This window comes from Panthera tigris, chromosome B3, assembly GCF_018350195.1.
Source record: "Panthera tigris isolate Pti1 chromosome B3, P.tigris_Pti1_mat1.1, whole genome shotgun sequence".
Lineage (NCBI taxonomy): Eukaryota > Metazoa > Chordata > Mammalia > Carnivora > Felidae > Panthera > Panthera tigris.
The window spans coordinates 65,479,947-65,499,171 of NC_056665.1; the positions used below are offsets into that span (position 1 = coordinate 65,479,947).

The 19,225-nt window shown below is 40.5% G+C and overlaps 1 protein-coding gene across 7 annotated transcripts in view; it reads left to right on the forward strand.

The window, feature by feature from the left end:
- MEIS2 (Meis homeobox 2) overlaps positions 1–19,225 on the forward strand; it is a 208,369-nt gene that overhangs the window by 59,582 nt on the left and 129,562 nt on the right. For all 7 annotated transcript variants that reach the window (XM_042989190.1, XM_042989192.1, XM_042989193.1 and 4 more), the window contains exon 8: positions 4,585–4,730. In XM_042989190.1, the coding sequence (XP_042845124.1) occupies positions 4,585–4,730 (146 nt within the window). The remainder of the gene's footprint in view (positions 1–4,584; positions 4,731–19,225) is intronic.

Genomic DNA, 19,225 nt, shown 5'->3' on the forward strand with positions numbered 1-19,225 from the left:
CCATTTCTTTGCCAGTGCTAAAGCTGCCGGTCCATATTCTGAGAGCCAGTGTTCTAGAGCTTTTTCTTCCTTTTTATCTCTCATCACCAGAAGGTCAGGATGGGGCTACATTCTGTTGGCCAGTAGATGTGATAGAGAACATAGTGACTCTTCCGTAGTGAGTAAGGCCTGGGCCACACTGTAGTTGCTCCCCATGCCCACTGACCCCATGTATGGGAGTACAATAGACTTGTGACTACCTACCTGTCCTTTAGGTTGCATTTTCTTTCAAATTAGAAGGTCATCTAGTTCAGTGGCTTCCAAAAGCCAGTTTGAGAACCAATGCTAGGCTGGTTGTATAAACAAACCCAAGGAGCTTGTTAAAAATATAAATTCCTTGTCCCTGCCCTGGGATATTTTGATTCTATAAATATAGGATAAGGCCTAGAGATCTGTGTTTTTAACAATCTCCCCTGATGGTTTAATCCACTTCAGAGTTGTCTGTCTATAGGCCTTAAATATTTCTTTCCATGGTCACCCACAATACATTGAAGTAATGCACCACTTTTTGAGTATCTTTGCCCCCAATTTAGACTGTGCCCTTAGAGCAGGGATTAGCAACCTTTTAGAAGAAGAATTACATTATTTTTTGCTGTGGTTTTTCACAATCAGAGGTGGCAATGCTAGTGGGATGGCTGGTGGTTCAGCCCCTCAAAAAGGCCCCAATGCACCCGGAGTTCTTTTAAGAAGCACCATTCCTGGCATGTTAGAAGTGGCTGTGTGCACACAGGCAACCCAGCCCCTTAGGCACTATAATGAGCGCACTTGCCCCAGTTTGGGATTGTCAGAAAGAGGAGAGGGTCCTCAAATAAGCTCATGTGTGAGTTCAGCTGTTCACTCACCCAACAGACAATCACTGGGTTCCTGCTCCAGGTCAGACACGGAGGTGTGCTCTGAGGATAAAAAGATAAACAAAAAACAGTTCCTGCCCTCAGGACTCCACACTTTTGAATCTTAACTTCAGATGCTGAGATGGACGCTATCACCTCATATACCTCCTTTGGCTCACACATCTGTGCTGGTGTATATAGCCTTTTCGGCACAGAAACTCATGTGGCACAGGTGTCAAGGATTGCCAACTATCTTACACACAGCCTTAAAACAAGAAAACGATGTTGACTTTAAGAGTTACTAACTCGGGCATCATCTGCACAATTTTATTTTAGGTTGCAGATCACACAGTTTTCTTTCGAACTGTTTCTTTATGCTCTTATTCCTCCGCACTGGAGCTGGTTCACAGTCCGTTGGAGCAAAAAAAAAATGGTATTTATTGTGTTTTTTGGAGAGGGAAATTCTGCTCTTTAAGGAAGTATAGACACTGATATTATTTTTATTTATTTATTTTTAAAATGTTTATTTATTATTGAGAGACAGAGAGAGACAGACCATGAGCAGGGGAGGGGCAGAGAGAGAGGGAGACACAGAATCTGAAGCAGGCTTCACGCTCTGAGCTCCGAGCTGTCAGCACAGAGCCCGACACGGGATTTGAACCCAGGAACCGCGAGATCATGACCTGAGCCAAAGTCAGACACTTAACCAACTGAGCCACCCAGGCACCCCCAACACTAATACTAATTTAAAAAATCTAATGTCTAGTACCTACTTGTTATAAAAACAGACACATTTTTCTTTACAATTATTTGTTACACTGGATCCAATTTCAAATATTTTACAATACATAAAATGGACTGCTTTATATTAAAATTCATGTGATGCTCCTGCCTTTTCCCAGTTTCAGTCAGTCATCAAAGAATGCTCAATCTAGCTATATATTTTTTTTTCTTTAGCTAGATAGTTTGAAGGTGTTACCAGCCCTCTTTGCTTTTAAACAGGAGAAAATGCACTGTGGAAATTCCGTCTCTCATTTTTAAGGTCATTGATTGGGTTAAAAAGACAAATGCCTTTCTTTCTTTCTTTCTTTCTTCCTTTTTTTTTGGTTGAACTTCCTTCAATTAAGCCATTAACCTTTTAAAATAAGTATATTCAAAAATCTATCAAAAAAAGCTAAATGAGATTTTAACAAAATCCTGACAATTTCAGCTTAAACATATACACAGAAACCATATGTGCTTAGGAAGAAATATATACACACAGGCATTGTTTACAGTGTGTGTTTTTATATTTGGAAGACATTGAAGGAAGAGCCATTCCATACATACATTATCCACAGTGTACATCCAGATAGCCCACATAGATTTTTACATTGAGAGACAAAGATATCTTTATCCACAGTAGGTAGACAGACAGACTGACTGACTTCAAACTTGGACTTGCAGTGTGGGTTTTTTTTTCCTCATCTCCGGGTACTGCTTTTCAAAATTGCCTCGGGCTACAGAACAGCACCTCAGATCCCCAAGGCCCACTGCCTGGCTCCTAATAGCCACTCTCCATCTGTGTCACATGAACAGCTGATGAGATCGCTCCAGCGTCTGTATTTTGGAGAGCACATCCACCCAGGTTAAAATGCTAGGGTTGCCAAGGAGCAGTCAGAAGCCATTAGTGTGGGTGAGAATTTGCCTTGCAGCAGTTCCTTGGCATGGTGGAAAGCGTGTACGCGTGTCCCTGCTCAAGCTTGTGTGTGTGTGTGTGTGTGTCCGTCCTTGTGCAAGCGACCCCTAGTATACACGGGTGTGCAGATGAAGACAGATGTAGGTGAAGACTAGATTCCATATATTCAGTATTCAAAAGTCAAATGCCTTTTGTTTCCTTGTACTCTGATTAGTTCTTTGACTATTTGGGGTCCCTTTGACTCTTTTTTTTTTTTTTTTATCATAACAGACGGCAAAGAAAAAGAGAACAGCAACTTCGGGGTCATGCTCTAGTGTTTGGGCAGATGGAAGGGAGCTGCTTTGCCTTGGGGCAGGGTGGTTGTAATGAAGTGGCCTGTCAGTCTGTAAATAGTGAGGGTCATCTCTTCCATGTGATGGAGGGTATCACATTGCAGTGAAAATGGAAATGTCAATAAAATTAATCTGCCAGCTCTTTGCTGTGGCTTTTCTGCTTTTCTGGTCAAAGAAGGTTGAAGGGTGTTTTTTTTGTTTTTGTTTTTTTTTTTGGTGAGGAAGGAAAAGAACAGGTACAGGGGAGCCCACGGAGCAGACCCAGAAGTTAGAAGGGGAGGGGCCCGGTGGGCAGGACGTGCTGGTGTGGCCCAGTCCAAGAGGAAGGAACGGGTCTGGGAATGAGTTGGTGGATCTATAACATTCCCCGGGAAGCTGCGGAACGTCTAGCTCAGGCTACATTGAGCACAGAGTTTATTGTTTTAGGCTTTCTTGGACAAGGTTTTTACTTAGCATGGGATTTATGGCATTTACTGCTAATGAATGTCTATTCTTAAATTACAAAAACCCCCATCTCAGTGCAATTCCCAGATGTCCTTCCAGGACCCCAGCTTCTTAAACACCAGCAGGGAGCATAAACTCTCCACTTCTCTGTTTTCCTCTTTCGTGTGGCTCCAGGCTAATGATGTGCAAGGAAAACACAGCCATCTATAAAGCCCCAGCGCTGTCCCCGTATTCTTCATTTATTTTGCATTTGATTATGCCACAAGTCGGATCTTGTTTCTTTCCTTTTTTTAAAGTTATTAGTTCAAATATTAATGTAGGGATATGGCATATATTGCTGCTCTTGATTGATGCCTTCCCAAAAACAGGAAGACGTGCTCGTATGAATTTTAAGAAAGTAGGGGTCCTGCAATGCCTTGCCAGAAGAGTTTTTCAGATACATAATTTAGATGCCCTCCAGGCAGGCTTTCAAGGCATTTTTGCTGGAGGGCAAGAAAAAATAACTATGACTGTTAAAAGTAAATGATTTTTGCTAATGCACAATTAATGCCGGAGAAAAGCACAGAAGAGAAAGATGTTGATAGAAACTTCTGATTAAGTGAGCACCCTACCTTCATATGTGTGTGTGTGTGTGTGTGTGTGTGTGTGTGTGTGTGTGTGTAAATGATAATGATCATGATCAGTGGTGCAGAGAGCTAAAAGTTTTCATGTCATGCAAATGCCGAATGCAGGGTCATCTGAGGAGTGTGTGAATGTGCGTGCTTAGGAGGTGACAGTTCTAGGAGGGGCTGAGCAGGCAGTGTGTTATGTGCAATGAACAGTGACACAGTTACTGTCACCTATGCAGGCAGCCTGGAATATATAGACTACAGAACATTTAACTTGATTACCCTACAGTATGTGTTCACTATGGGCATGGGAGTGGATTTTCACCGAATGGGTTTTCTGATGGCGGTTTTCCCACATTGGATTCCATAATTGACAAAGAGCTACTGCACTGTGTCAAGCGCACAATTATAATTGAATTAATGATATGGGCGAGTGTGAGACACACAAAATTAACATTTGAAGAGGCCTGGTTTAATTTTGTCTTTTACATATTTGTGTCTCCAATTATACTTTAATGAAAGAGAATATACCCGCTTAATGGATTTCTTTCAACAAGCTGAGCTGAGCTCATCATCAGCTGCACATTGTTGTTGGCACCCTTTCTGTGTTGCCTCTAATGTGTTTTTTCTTCTTTTTCTTTTTTTTCTACCAGGGGATGGTTTAGACAACAGTGTAGCCTCACCTGGCACAGGTGACGATGATGATCCAGACAAGGACAAAAAACGTCAGAAGAAAAGAGGCATTTTCCCCAAAGTAGCAACAAATATCATGAGAGCATGGCTGTTCCAGCATCTCACAGTAAGTCAAGATGAAAGCATTTTTGCTTGCTTTGCCTTCTCCTAGCAAACTTTACAGGTTGATACAGATTTTTTAAAAATCAGGTGCCTATTTTCCCTTTCTTGAAATCTGATGACGAACACAGTAGCTGAGATTTTGTCAGCCTTCACTATCCAAAGAACAGCCTCTAGAAAGGAGGAGATTTTGGTTTTCCTAAGCCAGGCACAGACCTTATTCAATGTGGTCTAGGGCCCTCGACAGTATATGTAAGCAAACTTGTTACTTATGCTACAAGGTGTGAGGACAGCTTCAGATACGGCAACTGCAGACAAGGGAAATGGCTGTGAGGAGCTCACAAACCCATGCGCACCGCTGATTACAGTCTTAACGAAAGCCATCTCCTCTAGGAGGCAAAAAAAAAAAAAAGCATCTTGCCACATGCATGTCCAAGCTCATGGTATCAGGTGCAAATGTAATCACTGGAGCAGCTTGCAAACATGACACGTGTTTATGTGACAAACACAGAAGGGCTATAGGTGCTCCAGAGCCTTTGTGTGTAAGGTGGAGATTAAAGATTCTTTTTCAGCTCTTCAAGTCCCTTTTCTTAGAAGCTAACCCTATTCACTTCTGGGAAGAGATCAACCATGCAACGTTTTTAAAGTAACAGTTTATCTCTGTCCTCCTGTCTGCAGTGGGTTTTACGTGTCCCTGTGCACTATTGACTCTAAGACTCTCATGACAAAAAAAATCACGATGTATTTTTACAAGGGAACTAGGCACTCCTGTTTTACTGTTCGTTTGGAGATTCTGGGAAAGTGGTAAAGACGTCAGAGGCAGTGTCTTGCTATGATATTGTTTTCAGGCCATTCTATTTAGGTAAATGCTTAAATATAGAGTAGCGCATTGAAAACCGAAGGTCTTCTTTGATTCTCTAACTTGTGTGTTGCCATGCTGAATGACATTAGTTACAGTGTCATGGGTCCAGGACAAGGTTCCACTTTTATTTATGGTGGTGACTGCTGATCTGCTCTTCCAGCTGGGCTACAAAGGGCAAGGGGTGGAGTGGCGGCAGGGAGGGGGGAGAGATAAATTCACATTCCTAAATCGGCCATTTTGATGTAAGGACATTAGTAGCAAACTAAGGTGTATCGATCTGGCCCGTGGTGTCAGGATTAGAGGGGAGAACCAACGAGGCTGCCGTGGTAGTGGTTATTCTTGCCTTGCAGCCATGGCCATTTCAAAGGTCAGGGCCCTGCACTGACTCGGCTCAGAGGAATTAGACAGAACATGCAGTCTCTGGGCTGATTACTTAACCAAAGACAAAATAATGAGTCCTAAGCAAATACTGACTAATTGAAAGGGCTGTAAATCCATTACATATTGGTCAGGGATAATCAGGAGTATTTAATCACTTTTATCTATTCAGGAGCACTGAAGCTGCAACAGCAAAGCCCTGAACCTTGCCATGCGGCTATTATTCTCATCATTATCAAAATTACTTCACAGCTGTTCTTTGCTACATCACCTCAGCTGGAGATTTACTAACCTGTAAAATGTTTTTAATTTGGAAGTCGAGTGAGTGTGAGGGGAGGGGTTTCTCATTTTTAACTGAAGGGTTGTTTGGTTAGAGTAGCAAGTTAGAAAGGCAGGGCAGGAGCACATGGATGGCAGGCAAACAGCTTGCTCCCCACTAGCTCACCTGTTTGGTTTCCTCCCTCCGTCTTCCTTCATGCCCAGCCCCTCCTGGCCGAAAATAAAGATTTCAACAACTGCTTTACAAGCAGGCCTCTCCATGTTATTTGCAGCCCCTCAGTAGTCAAAGTCAACACCACAGAACAGCAGAACCTGCGAGAATTCAGCTGCTCTGTTTACCAGTGAGGAAACTGAGGCCCAGAGAGGGAAGTGATTAACTCAAGGTCAGCCTGCCACCAGAACCCAACCTTGCTTGTCCCCTGCGCTGTGCTTTTCCCACAGCACTATGAAGACTTTGCTAAAATCATTATCCCCTCTACCAGTGGCATATAAATCTCACACAACCTCTGCCATCAGTATACCCAGCATCAGAGGGGGAGGAAATATGGAGAAGCAAAGTGCTGTTCTCTTTGTTTTTAAAGCTTCCTGCTCCCCCAGCCTTTCCCAGTAGAGAAGATTTGGCACCTTTCTCTTCAAGCCGACTCTCTCTTTCACCACCTATATTCTGTGCCTTGAAACTCCAACGCTGTGTCCAGAGCTCTTGCTGGACCTCCTGCTTTGTCCTGTCGATACCTTGCCTCCCACCTCCCTGTCCTGAACTGAACCCACCATGCAGTGTGGCCACTGGTGAAAAATTGTGGGTGGCCAGCGATTGCTGGGCACCCCTGGTGGCTTGGCTGTGCAGGGGGCTACAGACCGACCACAAGACCTTGTCCCCACACTGAGAGTGCTTTCATATAGTTAAAGGAACTCAAGACCTTGTGCAGAACTCTCCAGCCAACTGAAAATTTTAACGAATGTCTGTCTTTGGAGCAGGGAGAAAAGAATCAAATAGCCTCAGCCAAGCAGTCGGGAAACCCGCATTTTGAGTTCAGCTCTCCTCTATGCTAGCTGAACCTCAGTGAGTCCATTAAGTTCTCCGGACCTTACGTGTCCCCAGATTTCAAGCGAGAGGGACACAGTGCAGGGTCTCCACACTGCGGCCTCCATTCCTGCACCCACAGCTCTTGGTTCAGCTCTGGAGCACGTAGCCAGAACACTGTTCTGTCCCAGTCTCTGATCATCCCCTTTCTTTTTACTCTCTGCGAAGTGCTCTATTTTTCTCCCTCCTCCCCATGACCTTCTTTCACAACATACCCCTTTCATTAGTTTCTCCCAATGGCTTTGTCTCCCAGTCGTTCTCTCTGCTCCCCTCCCTTGCCTTTCCTGCACCTCCCTTGTATCATAAGGAAATTCTCCTCGGCTTTCTCTTTGAACAAATTTTCCCTCTTCATCCAGATTTTACCCCAACTGCAGAGAAGAGGTTCAGTAACTTTGATGAGGATGGTCCTGTAAAACTTTTACTTTCCAATCTTTAATGAGCTGAAAGATTTACTCAGCTATAATTCCGAGCTCAGAAACCAAGAATAGAGACCCCTAACTAGCGACATGTTAATTTAGACTTCTTTTCTTACATGCACTAACAGGCATGAGGAAGTCCTTGGAAATAGAGATGCCCACTATATTTTTCTGTCATTTAATTAATTTCAACTTTCAAAGTGAAATGTTGGCTCTAGCTCACTGAAAATAGATGTAGTCTAAATTATTATTTCATGTAAATTTCTTCACAAGTGCATGATTCAGTGTGCATTCCTCCATTATTAGTCTCTTTAACATTATTTCAAACTGGTTTGTTCTCTTTTGTGCGGTATGACCTGTTCTTGTATTACAATAATCCCCGATGTACCCTTTTTTCTTTCTTTTTTTAAAAAGAAGCTAATTGAATTATCTCATTATTTTAATTTGTTAAGCAAATGTATTTTGCATCTCAGGATGTGTTCTTAAAGAAGGGGGCTGCTAAGGCTTTGCCCCCTGAATGGGCCATTGGCCCATTTTGACATTCATGCATTCATTAACTAGCAGAACATAAAAGAACTCTGGTTGTATTTTTTTTTCCAAACACCCAACCAGCACGGAGCAACTTTTTCCAATAAGCCACAGGGGTCTCTCTACATATGTTCTCAACTGCATGCTATTGTCACCTATTCTGAATACCTCAAAAGGCCCAGAGAAAAAAGAACCCCACCTCAACAAAGGCCAACTGTAGCAATTGTTAAGTCTTAGTCTCAATATGACAAAAATCATTAACCTTCAGTTTTCTTGGAAGAACAAGTTCCACTACAACTGTAACAGTTAAAACAGTCTCAAATTCCTGAGCACCACCGACTTTAAGGAAAAAACTAATAAACTTGCGGCTCATTGATTATATTGAAGGAAATATTTAAACTAAATCCAAAGTGGCATTTAAAAAAAAAAAAAAACTATTTGATGAATTGAGCAATTTCCATATTCGGAGTTAAGCACTTTGAATTTAAATTTAATCTGAGTCTAAATAATTAATTTCTGGTTTCTAACTCACAATTTCCAAAATGTCTTTTAAAAACCCCCTTCAAAACACTCATCATAATGTTAAAAAAAGTAAGCTCATATATATTTGTGTTACTAAATATATATATAAATATATATATTTTAGCTATATATATATATTTTAGCTATATATATATTTAGCTATATATATATATACATATATATATGTATATATATATATATATAGCAATTCACCTGCTGAAAATGTTGTGTATACTATTACCCCCCTCCTCTATTGGTTGATGGCTCTGTTTGGCTTCTCAGACTAAGAAATCTAGTGAAGATTGAAGAAAGAATCTGTTGGAAATGTATGTGCTTTTGCTGGAAAGTACCCAATGGCAAAAGAACTTAGGGAAATCCTAGGGAAGTATATTCCTTTCACTAACACATGGAGATTATGGTATCATAAAAGTAAGCCTGCCATTACAACTGTTTTTATTTGACTTCAAAGATAGTTAAAGAAAGAAAACAGCAAGAAATAATACCAGGGCTAACGGTTTATTCATAACCATGAAACACTCCTCCACGCCAAGAAGCCCTTAGTGTGCTCAATTAGGCTCTCAGGCACCTCCACTTGCCACGTTCGAGAGCTTTCTAGTTGTGCTGCAAAGAATATATTTGATCACGGAATGAAAACAGGAAGTGCTCCTATACAAAGACACTGCTTGCTCATACCAGTCTCTAACTAAAGGTTTTCTTATTTGAAAACACGGGGCTAAAGCTCACACTTAGGGGATGTGGGACTTCTTTCAAAGATATGTGTACAGAATCAGAAGCAAATTTACTTTAAAGTGATGTCATATCACATAGCCTTCTTGAAACTGCAGGGTCTAAAAACTGTGCCCTTTGTTCATGGCAAAATGTTTACTCCTCTCTCTATGTCTGGTGGTGAGGGAGAGTGATGAAACCTGCCTTTCACGTGTTCAGTCATTTGGCTCCTCGTCCATTAGAGATTGTTCTGTGGGATTTTGTAAATGTCTCTGGTAGTAAAAATGAGTTTTAAAGTTTATCATCCTGCAGAGACAGTGTACCCAAGTTATGAGTAAATACAGCTCCGTGTTACATTAGAGGAACACGTATCTCTTCTCCAGTGAGTTCATAAAGACCATGTGACAGTTAACTTAGTCATCTCGAATTTTTTCTTGTACCCACACATACATGCACACGAGAGGCAGGAGGAGAGACGCTGACTTAAACTATTCTGCCTTTTAATTAGTTCTCTTCCTCATGTGTAGACCTAGATGGCTCCTTTTTTTTTTTTTTTTTTTTTTTTTTTTTCCATGAGGTGATCCAGTGTCAAAGTTAGCAGCACAGGGCCTGGGTCTGGGGGAAGTTAGATGTGTCCTACTCTAATGGAAGGGAAACAATACATGTCCTTTCATATGCTTTCCAGGCATATGATTCTGCCTGTGTCATGACTCTCAGTTATTCATTTTCAGGGGCAAAGCAAAACAAAACGCAGGGCCTGGAATCAGCAACACAGTCGATTTTTGATCTTGAGCAGTTACCCTCTCTAAGCTTCGTTTTCCATATCTGTAGAATGGGGATAATTCTAGAACCAACTTAGTAAGGTTGTTGCAGGGATTGAATAAGGGAATATAAAGCATTCAACCCTATGCCTGGCTCTTAGAATAAATATGTAATATAATTCTTATTTTAATCTAGCTGAATGGCTAGCAGGAGGCTTTGACCAATGGAACTGGGCAGCCAAAGTTACCACTTACTTTCCTGGTCTGTGTGAGATGAGGAAATCAGGTTTTGCCAAACAGATCCCAAATGTCCCGGAGCAGGAGAGAACATCATCTAAATTATGCTTTCTAGAGCCATATAAACATTTGACAACTGCTCAGTTCTGCTAAATGATAACATCAGAGAGTACTGGTACTAATGAACTGAACATCCTGGTGAGCCTTCTGGGATAGAGTGCGATAGAGGTGAAGAAGAAACTGGTTATGGAACAGTCCAGAATGTCTTATCTGGGGCCTGGTTTTGATAGTATAAATGCTCCCTTTCACTGTCCAGTATGTGAACAGAATCTAGAGTCTCCTGCTTCCTCAGAGTGTTAAAGTCTAGGCTGTCTAAGAGACAGCATGGTATATATATATATATATATATATATATATATATATATATATATATATTTTTTTTTTTTTTTTTTTTTTTTAAAGGGCCACTGAATGTGAAATGAGGAGACTTGGTTTGAGCTCTGTAATCTTGGGTAGGCTTGTCAACGTCTGAACCGATTTCCTTACCTAAAAACTAAAACGGTAAATATGTGTCCTACTTAGCTGTTTGGGTTGCTGTGTGGTTCAAACGATATAGTCAGTTTGGAACTGTGATGTGCTGCACAGATTTTGGACATTTTGGTTTTTTGACTGTGTGCTTGGGTTTCCAGCTGCCTAAGGCCTCTAGTAGTAAGTACCTCCTAAAATCAACCAGGATGAGAGATCTGGTGCTGCCAACCTCGTTCATGTCTACCCTGGTGTCTCTCCTTGTTCATTCCACAAGGGCATCCATGGAGACTCTCTCTGATCATCGCTATCATTAGATACCTTTCGAAGGGCCTTGAATGGTTAGTTGAATCAGTATTCCATGGACATTAGTTATTTCTCCTTGAAAATTCGAGCCTTTATGATTCTGAGATTGAGCTACTTAATAGCAATTGCTATAGGCCACATTAATACCAAATATAAAATGTTGGACTTACTTATGCAGTGAGAGATGGCCTCTCTCACATTCAGAGATACAGATGAGCGCTGAATGCAAGTGGGGCTGTTGGGCTGGGAAATACTTATGCGGAAATGCATATGCAGAACACACAGCTGAAAAACACCAGCAGAGAGGGCTTCCCACAAACATGCAGCAGAGTGAGGCTGCCCCTAGTTTTAGCCTTTGCATTGTTTTTCTGCTTGCCAGGAGAAAACATCTGTGAATTATTTGAATGGAACCTTATACTGGAGATCGTCTGAATTGGTGTCATCTCTGTTTAATTTCAGGAAATGATGTCACAATGCATTAAATAACAATGCTGGGTGATTTATTTTCCCATGGACATGCTGTCCTAAGCATTCCTCTTCCCTTGCAATGTTTCCAATTAACTGTAAGCTTGAGTGTTCTTCCCATTTCATAATGATTTTGAGGGGTGGGGGCGGGAGATGGGGGTGGGAAGAGTGGTAATTTCAGAGGTTGCCGAGGTTCAAAGCTAATGGCACATCCATCATGTCCTTATTGGGACAGGGAGGGTACTGAGCGTCGGGGCTGTGATCACCAGTGTCAACCTACAACAGTGTTGGTTGGTTTTAACGAATGCCTAAAAAAGAAAGCCTGAATGTTCTGATCCTAGCTGTCCAAAGAGCCACCAGATAATTTTAATAGTGACCTGCATATTGTAGCTTCTGTCTTTATCAAAGTTTCTATGCACTCCCTTCTTCAGTAAAGAATAGAGGACATAAGTCAATTCTGTGTGCCATCTGTCGCCGTTTGTACAATTTCTCAAATTAAAGAGACAGGCCAAAAATTTAATGTTGTGTTGAATCCTAGAAGCTCCTCTAGAAGAAATAAAATTGCAACTAAATTTATTTTATCTCTCTTGAGGGAAAACAAAAATTGCATGTTGCTGTGTCAGAACCTTTTACTTGGAGTCCCCACTTTAGTGTTTGGAATTGGATTCTCAGGGATTCTGCACGTAAAGACTGATGCGTCCGGGATTCAGCGGTCCTTGTCCACATTCTGAGTGACTCGGAGGTCAGGTCCCCAGTACAGTGGTGGTGGCAGTGGGCTTTTGTGGGAGTGGATGAGGTGTGTGGTCTCCTCGATGCACAAACAAACATCTGGTCAAAATATTTCAAAAGTATATCAAGCAATCCCATTTAAAAAAAAAAAAAAAGTTCAGCTGAGATAGATTAAGAAAATCAAGTCCCAGATTATGAGCGAATAGCTGACAGACACATTTTTAAAATGAGCGACTGAGAAGATTGAAGAATGAAATGCTTATTAAATTACCATCAAAAAGACACTAAAATAATTATTAGCTCAAAGTTTAACACCCAATTTCATAAAATATCACTCTAAGTATAATTGTTTAAAAATACGTTACAGAATTCAAAGAGGTGGAGAATTGAGGACCTTTGAATAAAAGAAAATAGAAGGCATGTGCATATCTGAATATTCAGCTATTTAAAACCTCCAAGAATAGAGTGCCATTAAAGGCTGTTAGTGAAACCCGTGAATATTCATTCAGATCATAGGGAACATTTCCATTTCCTCATTCCACACAACCACCACCACCACCACCACCACCATTTACCAGTATATTCTGTGGAGAGGTGGAGTTATTAGAACTCAAGGCCATGTTGACTGGGTTATGAGCACACTCACCATCCCTCAGCTTTGCTGCAGGACAGGGTCATAAAGTGACCTTCGTGTTCAGGATTAATTTTGATTTTAGAGGGGCGCCTGGGTGGCTCAGTCGGTTAAGCGTCCGACTTCAGCTCAGGTCACGATCTCGCGGTCCGTGAGTTCCAGGCCCGCGTCGGGCTCTGGGCTGATGGCTCAGAGCCTGGAGCCTGCTTCCAATTCTGTGTCTCCCTCTCTCTCTGCCCCTCCCCTGTTCATGCTCTGTCTCTCTCTGTCTCAAAAATAAATAAACATTAAAAAAAAAAATTTAAAAAAAAATTTTGATTTTAGAGACCACTGCTGCACAGACTTCAGAGGACTCCTGAAAATGCCCTCCCTTCTCTGTGCTGGAGTCAGTTTTTGCAATTTGGAACAGGTTATGAAGTGTAAAAGGGATACGTAGCCCTACTGTTCCTGTTGAGAAGTAGTGACTTGGGTGGGAAACATTAGGTTGCTTGAGTGGAATTTGCCTTATTACACTTATGTGCTGCGCACCACTTTCTAAATTGATTGGCAGCCGTTGTTTACAGTATGCAGAATAATCACTGGCACCCTTTAAAGGTGTATTATCCTCTTAAAACATAATAGTAATGCCATTTTCATGCTTTTACATTTGCTATTCATATTTTGAACTGCCGAGTCCCAAATCTGCCAGAACTGATTTAAGTTGTTTTTATCTAATAGTGGGTAAGTTGTCAAGTCACAATATAATGGCAGATAATTTTTCTTAAACTATAGTTTTACTTCTTGGTTATATTAGATAACATGAATATTTGTTGAATTTGACTTGATTGTCCACAAAAAGAAAAAATTACAACTCAAGAGATTATTATTGTGGGATTCTGAGATGACAAGAAATGAAGAGAATAGTATTCTCTCGTTACTCTGAGCGTCATAGAAAATTAACATGAGCCACTAATCCGTCCCCTTCCAACCACCAGCCTCTCAATTTACAGATATATGATTTGTTTACCATAGCCAGGTAATGAAGAGCCACTCTTCATCCACCAAATCTCGTTGCTGCCCTTAATTTTAATACCTCAGCTTTCGTGGTATTGTATATCTCTCTCTATATATACATATATCTATATATATACATATAGATATATAGATCAGGATATATTTCCTTTTTTTTTTTTTTTTTTTTTTTGAGAGAGAGTGGGAGGGAGGGAGGGAGGAAGACAGTGTGAGCACAGGGGCAGGGCAAAAGGAGAGGGAGAGAGAGAATCTCAAGCAGGCTCCATGCCCAGTACCAGCATGCAGCCCTACGCTGGGCATGATCTCATGACTGCAAGATCATGACCTGAGCTGAAATTCAGAGTCAGATGCTTAACCAGCTGAGCCACCCAGACACCCCAGATATATTTACTTCTTGAATCATTCTCCTACATTTACATTTATTTCAGAATTAATTTTGAATTGGAAATATCTGGCAACTCCATAACTAATAATTTAGGAAAGGATAATCCCATGACTCCAGTCATACTACAGTTGTAAAATGGCTTAGTTCTTACCCTGGACACGTGGTAGGACTGTGTCATAAGCTGACAATAAATAACCCAAGTGTACTGGGGGCGGTGTTACTCTAGTCTTTCAAAAAGAAAAAAGGTTTTATCAATAGAAGAGATGAATGCTGGATTATTCCCTGTAGGTTTGGTGACATGTTGGAACTCTATAAAAGCAGCCTTTTTTTTTCCCCAGGGTGAAAAGTTATAGGTTCCATTTCAGTGTTTCAAGATACCTGCAGGCAGCCCATGAGTTGTTACCCTTGTTTTAAACCTTCCCTCACAATGAATTTAAAAAAAAAAAAAGTGGTAAGAGGGCATGGGCAATATGAGATCATTATTAGTCGATTGTGGATTTCTCATTAGTTTCTAGCAAACCGTAAGTTTAGACCTGTACGGCAAATCCCCCCAACTACTCGATGGCACTTTGATGAAGACCCTTCTTACCACCTAATCCTGAGACTTTTATGTTGGTGAACTGCTCAAGTGATAATCAAATATGACCATGTGAAAGCCATCAGTTTTTAATATGACCTCTGTTACCAGCCTGAGAATCGTTTCAAAACAGTTTGAAAGTATCTACTTATTTATTTTTGCAGAGCAAGTTTAAAGAAAAGTGTGATTTGGGTTTTACATGCTTGAGTCTCTTGTCAGTGTCTATCCCAAATGCCACACTCCCTCCACTTATTTTAAATGTGTACATAGTTAGTTAAGCAAAAAGGAGGTGCTTTACTCCTTCTCAGTCTATAGTTGGGCCTGATTGGTGTAGATAGTGGAAACGTTTGGAATTAATAAAAGAATTGGTGCTTTCCCTACCTTTGATGTGGAGACAATCTGTGAATTTTTTTGTGCTTTACAAAAAGACAAACATTTCAGGGCAAGGAGGAAGAAATTCCTACTGTTCAGAAGAACGCGTGCACACCCATATGCACGCCAGAGGCAGCAGAGTTAGGATCAATTTGCATCTTATTCTCAGCTCAGCCTTTTGCTCTCTGAGTTATCCTGGGCAAGTCATTCAATTTTCTGAGCGTGCTTTTCTCACCTTGTTGTTCTAAGAGTTAGCTGAGATTAGAAATAGGCCTTTGAAAAGGGAAGAATACTATGCAAGCATATTCATTAATGTTTTCATATAGTCCCCTGAAATAATTAATTTGCTCTGTCTTAGCTCCATGAAACCTGAACTTGGGCAGGGGTAGAAATACTCTTCAAAGGAAAATATTGTACTTATTTCTGTTGCCCTAAATCTGTTTGGAATGGGAATCAAATGCTACAGTTAACATGATGTGTACAAGGAAAGGACAAAAGCCTTATGGGCCATTCATACTGTTATAATGGCACAGTTATAATGGCACTGTGAGTGAAAGTAATTTTTTAAATTTCTAAACTCAAACTTGAGAGAAAGAATGGGGTGAATGATAGCAAAGAAACCTCACAATGAACTTACTCCCACTTGTATGATTACAGATTTGGAACAAGCTCCTTGGGGATTTGGACATCTTTGTTCTTTGTCCATAAACTCTTCATGCTGAGAATTAACCGGTTCACCAGTCTGCCACTTTTCATGCTGGCCAAGCTGGTGGGGATGAGCAGCTTTGCATCTCTAAATCCTATGAGAGACATAGAATTATCTCTTTTCAAGAAGAGACTACGGAGGTTATTTTATTTTTTTCCCTAATATAGTTTCAATCTGGATGGTAAATCAGACTACTTTTGATTCTACATCCAGAGATTCGTGGATGCCACAGCCCCTAAGACAGACTCCTGTTTAGCTAAAGCATAGAATATATATGGAAGAATAGTGGGGAAAGCTTGGAAAGGTATACTGAGGCCCAGGTTTAGACCCATAGCCCAGATATCCAGGTGGGGAGCCTCTGTGGAAGTTAGAAATGGTGAAACCTGTGGTTTAAGAGTTGAGGTTGATCTTTGCAGAAGCAATGCTTGGAACTCTGGCACTGGATAAAGATAAGTAAGGAAAAGAGCGCAGAAAGAAGGGGTTAGTGGATAGAATCTTTTTGAAAACTCCATTTAAAGGGAAGGAGAGAGAAAGCAATGAGCAGAGATAAAGAAATCAGATTAGTAGGAGCATAATCAGATCATGTGAAACGAGAAAGTTTCAAAGTAGAGGAAGTAGATTCTGCAGAAAGATCAAGGACAGTGGTGACTAAAAATAAGCCTTCAGATTTGGCACTTGGAAGTCATGGTCTACCTTTGAATTCTACAAACTGAGGAGGGAGCAGGCAAAGTTGGAAGGGAACAAAGGAAGGACAGAGGACAGCCGTGGGAGTGGCAGGCTTAGCCGCAGGGGTGTGGTAGGTGAATCAGGTGTTGCATTGGCAATGGGAAGGGAGCCAGGGTGGAGGGGTGGAGGGGTGGAGAGAATGACAACAGATAATGCAAGGTTCCAAAAGAGGAAGCCAGGGAGGGTGGAAGTCAAAACACAGGTAGAAAGGTAGGTAGGAGACAGACACCTTCTGTAAAGAATAGGAAGAAAGCTGAGGGAATTCAGAGATGAGCTTCTCTAACTGGATGAGAAGGAAATGTGGAGAATGTGATCAGGAGTGAATTAGGAAGGTGCAGCAGTGAGGCCTTGGATTGAGAGGGCCAGGCCGGAATGGACCCTCTCTGCACCATTTCATCCTTCCACAGGCAGAGCTCAGGCACAGAGGGGGAGGAGGGGGAGAGCAGATGACAGGAAAAACCTACATCTGAGTGAGAAGGAGAGTTTTAGCGAATTCTTGAATGGCTGGCTAGTAAGTCAGAATTCTGATGAGCTATTCTTTTTTTGGATCATGTCTGAAAAATGATTCTGCAGTTCATGTGAATAATGAAACAATTAAGAAAAGTCAAGATATTTTTGGAAAAGAAAAATTAGGGAGGTCTTGCACTATTATTAAAATAGATTATAAAGCTGCATGATAGGGTACCAGCTACCATAATAGGCAGAACGATCATTTGAACAATTATATAAGAGCACACACAGCAATCCAAATAGATAGTTATTAATTTTCAAGGCATCACTTTAAATCAATTGAGGAAAAAAAAGTAAGTCGGTACATGTTTTGTTGGTTAATGGTTTAACTGTTTTTTAAAAAAACAATCAGTAGTTTCCATCAAAACAAGTTCTGCATTTAAGAGTTCTTTGAAGTAAATATAACTATTTTTCTTTCTTTTAACTTAGTAAAATCCTTCCAGAGCATAAAAGCAAAGGAATTCTAAAGAAAAATGGTGGTAGGTTTAATTAAACAAAAATAAAAATTAAGAGCTTTTGAATGTCAAGGAAAGAGCAGACATTAAAATGGCAAATATATATGTGGCATGATATAACAGGCAAAGGATTATTAGTTCCTTAATAAATAAAGTGTACAAATCGATAAGGAAAAAAGTACAATGAAGGCACAGATGAATAGGTCCATTCACAAAAGAAGAAATACAGATGGCCAATAGGCATTTGAAAAATGTTCAAGGTAATTAGTAACCAAATCAACTTAAAAATAAGCAACATAATATCGGGCTTTTTTCTATCAAATTAAGAAAACCCCAAAACAATATCCAGCACAGTCCAGAGTGGAAGGAAATTATCTGCCTTAATAATGACAATAAAAATTTGTTTAGCCTTTCTGGAATTTAAACTTGTAATATGCATTACTAGTCATGTTCTTATCCTTTGATCCAGTAATTCAGTTTCTAGGAGTTTATTATAAAGAAGTAATAAGAAACATATACAAAATCATGCAAAATGAGGTATGAAGATATTATTTATGACAATAAAACATTGAAAACCACCTATATTTCCAACTATAGGAGACCATAATGGAATATTATGGACTACTATGTAATCATTAAAAATTATATTCTCAAAAATATTTTGAGGTATGGAAAAAATCTCTCAGTGTATTATCAGGTAAAATAAAACAGATAAGGCAGTGTTTATCGTGTGATTCTTCTTTTGTGAATGCAAATATATATGGATATACACACAGAAGAGCAAATGAAATGTTAACAGTGATTATCTTTGGGTAGTGAGGTGTGGGTGACTTCTTTTAGTTTCTTCTTATACTTATTTGTATGTTTTAAATGTTCTGTAAAATGTGTGCTATATTTATGGTACAAGACAATGCATTTATTCTAATAAAGAACCATACTAGGCAGGGAGGCTAATGACATTGGGAACACAAGGAGCCCACTGAGAAGTTACAAGTCCAGATGAAGATTAAGAGGCAGAATAGAGAAGCAGGGCAGGTACATTTTAAGGTCTGTGATCTTGGAAATGCAGTATCTCTGCTTGAGGAAATCCAGGGCTGATGGAGTAGAGACGGATGACATTGGAATTATGAGAAGCAAGATGTTTGAAAGGTCTTTGTCATATATATTGAAGTCTTCAAAAGTAGAGGCAAGCAGTGGGGTGAAGAGGAACCTTCTAGCTTGTACGGAAGCCATTGGGGAAAGGGGAGGTGTCTTAGAGGTGAACATTCTTCTGGCAAAAGTGATGGAGAAGAGTGACAGCAAATGCCATGGACT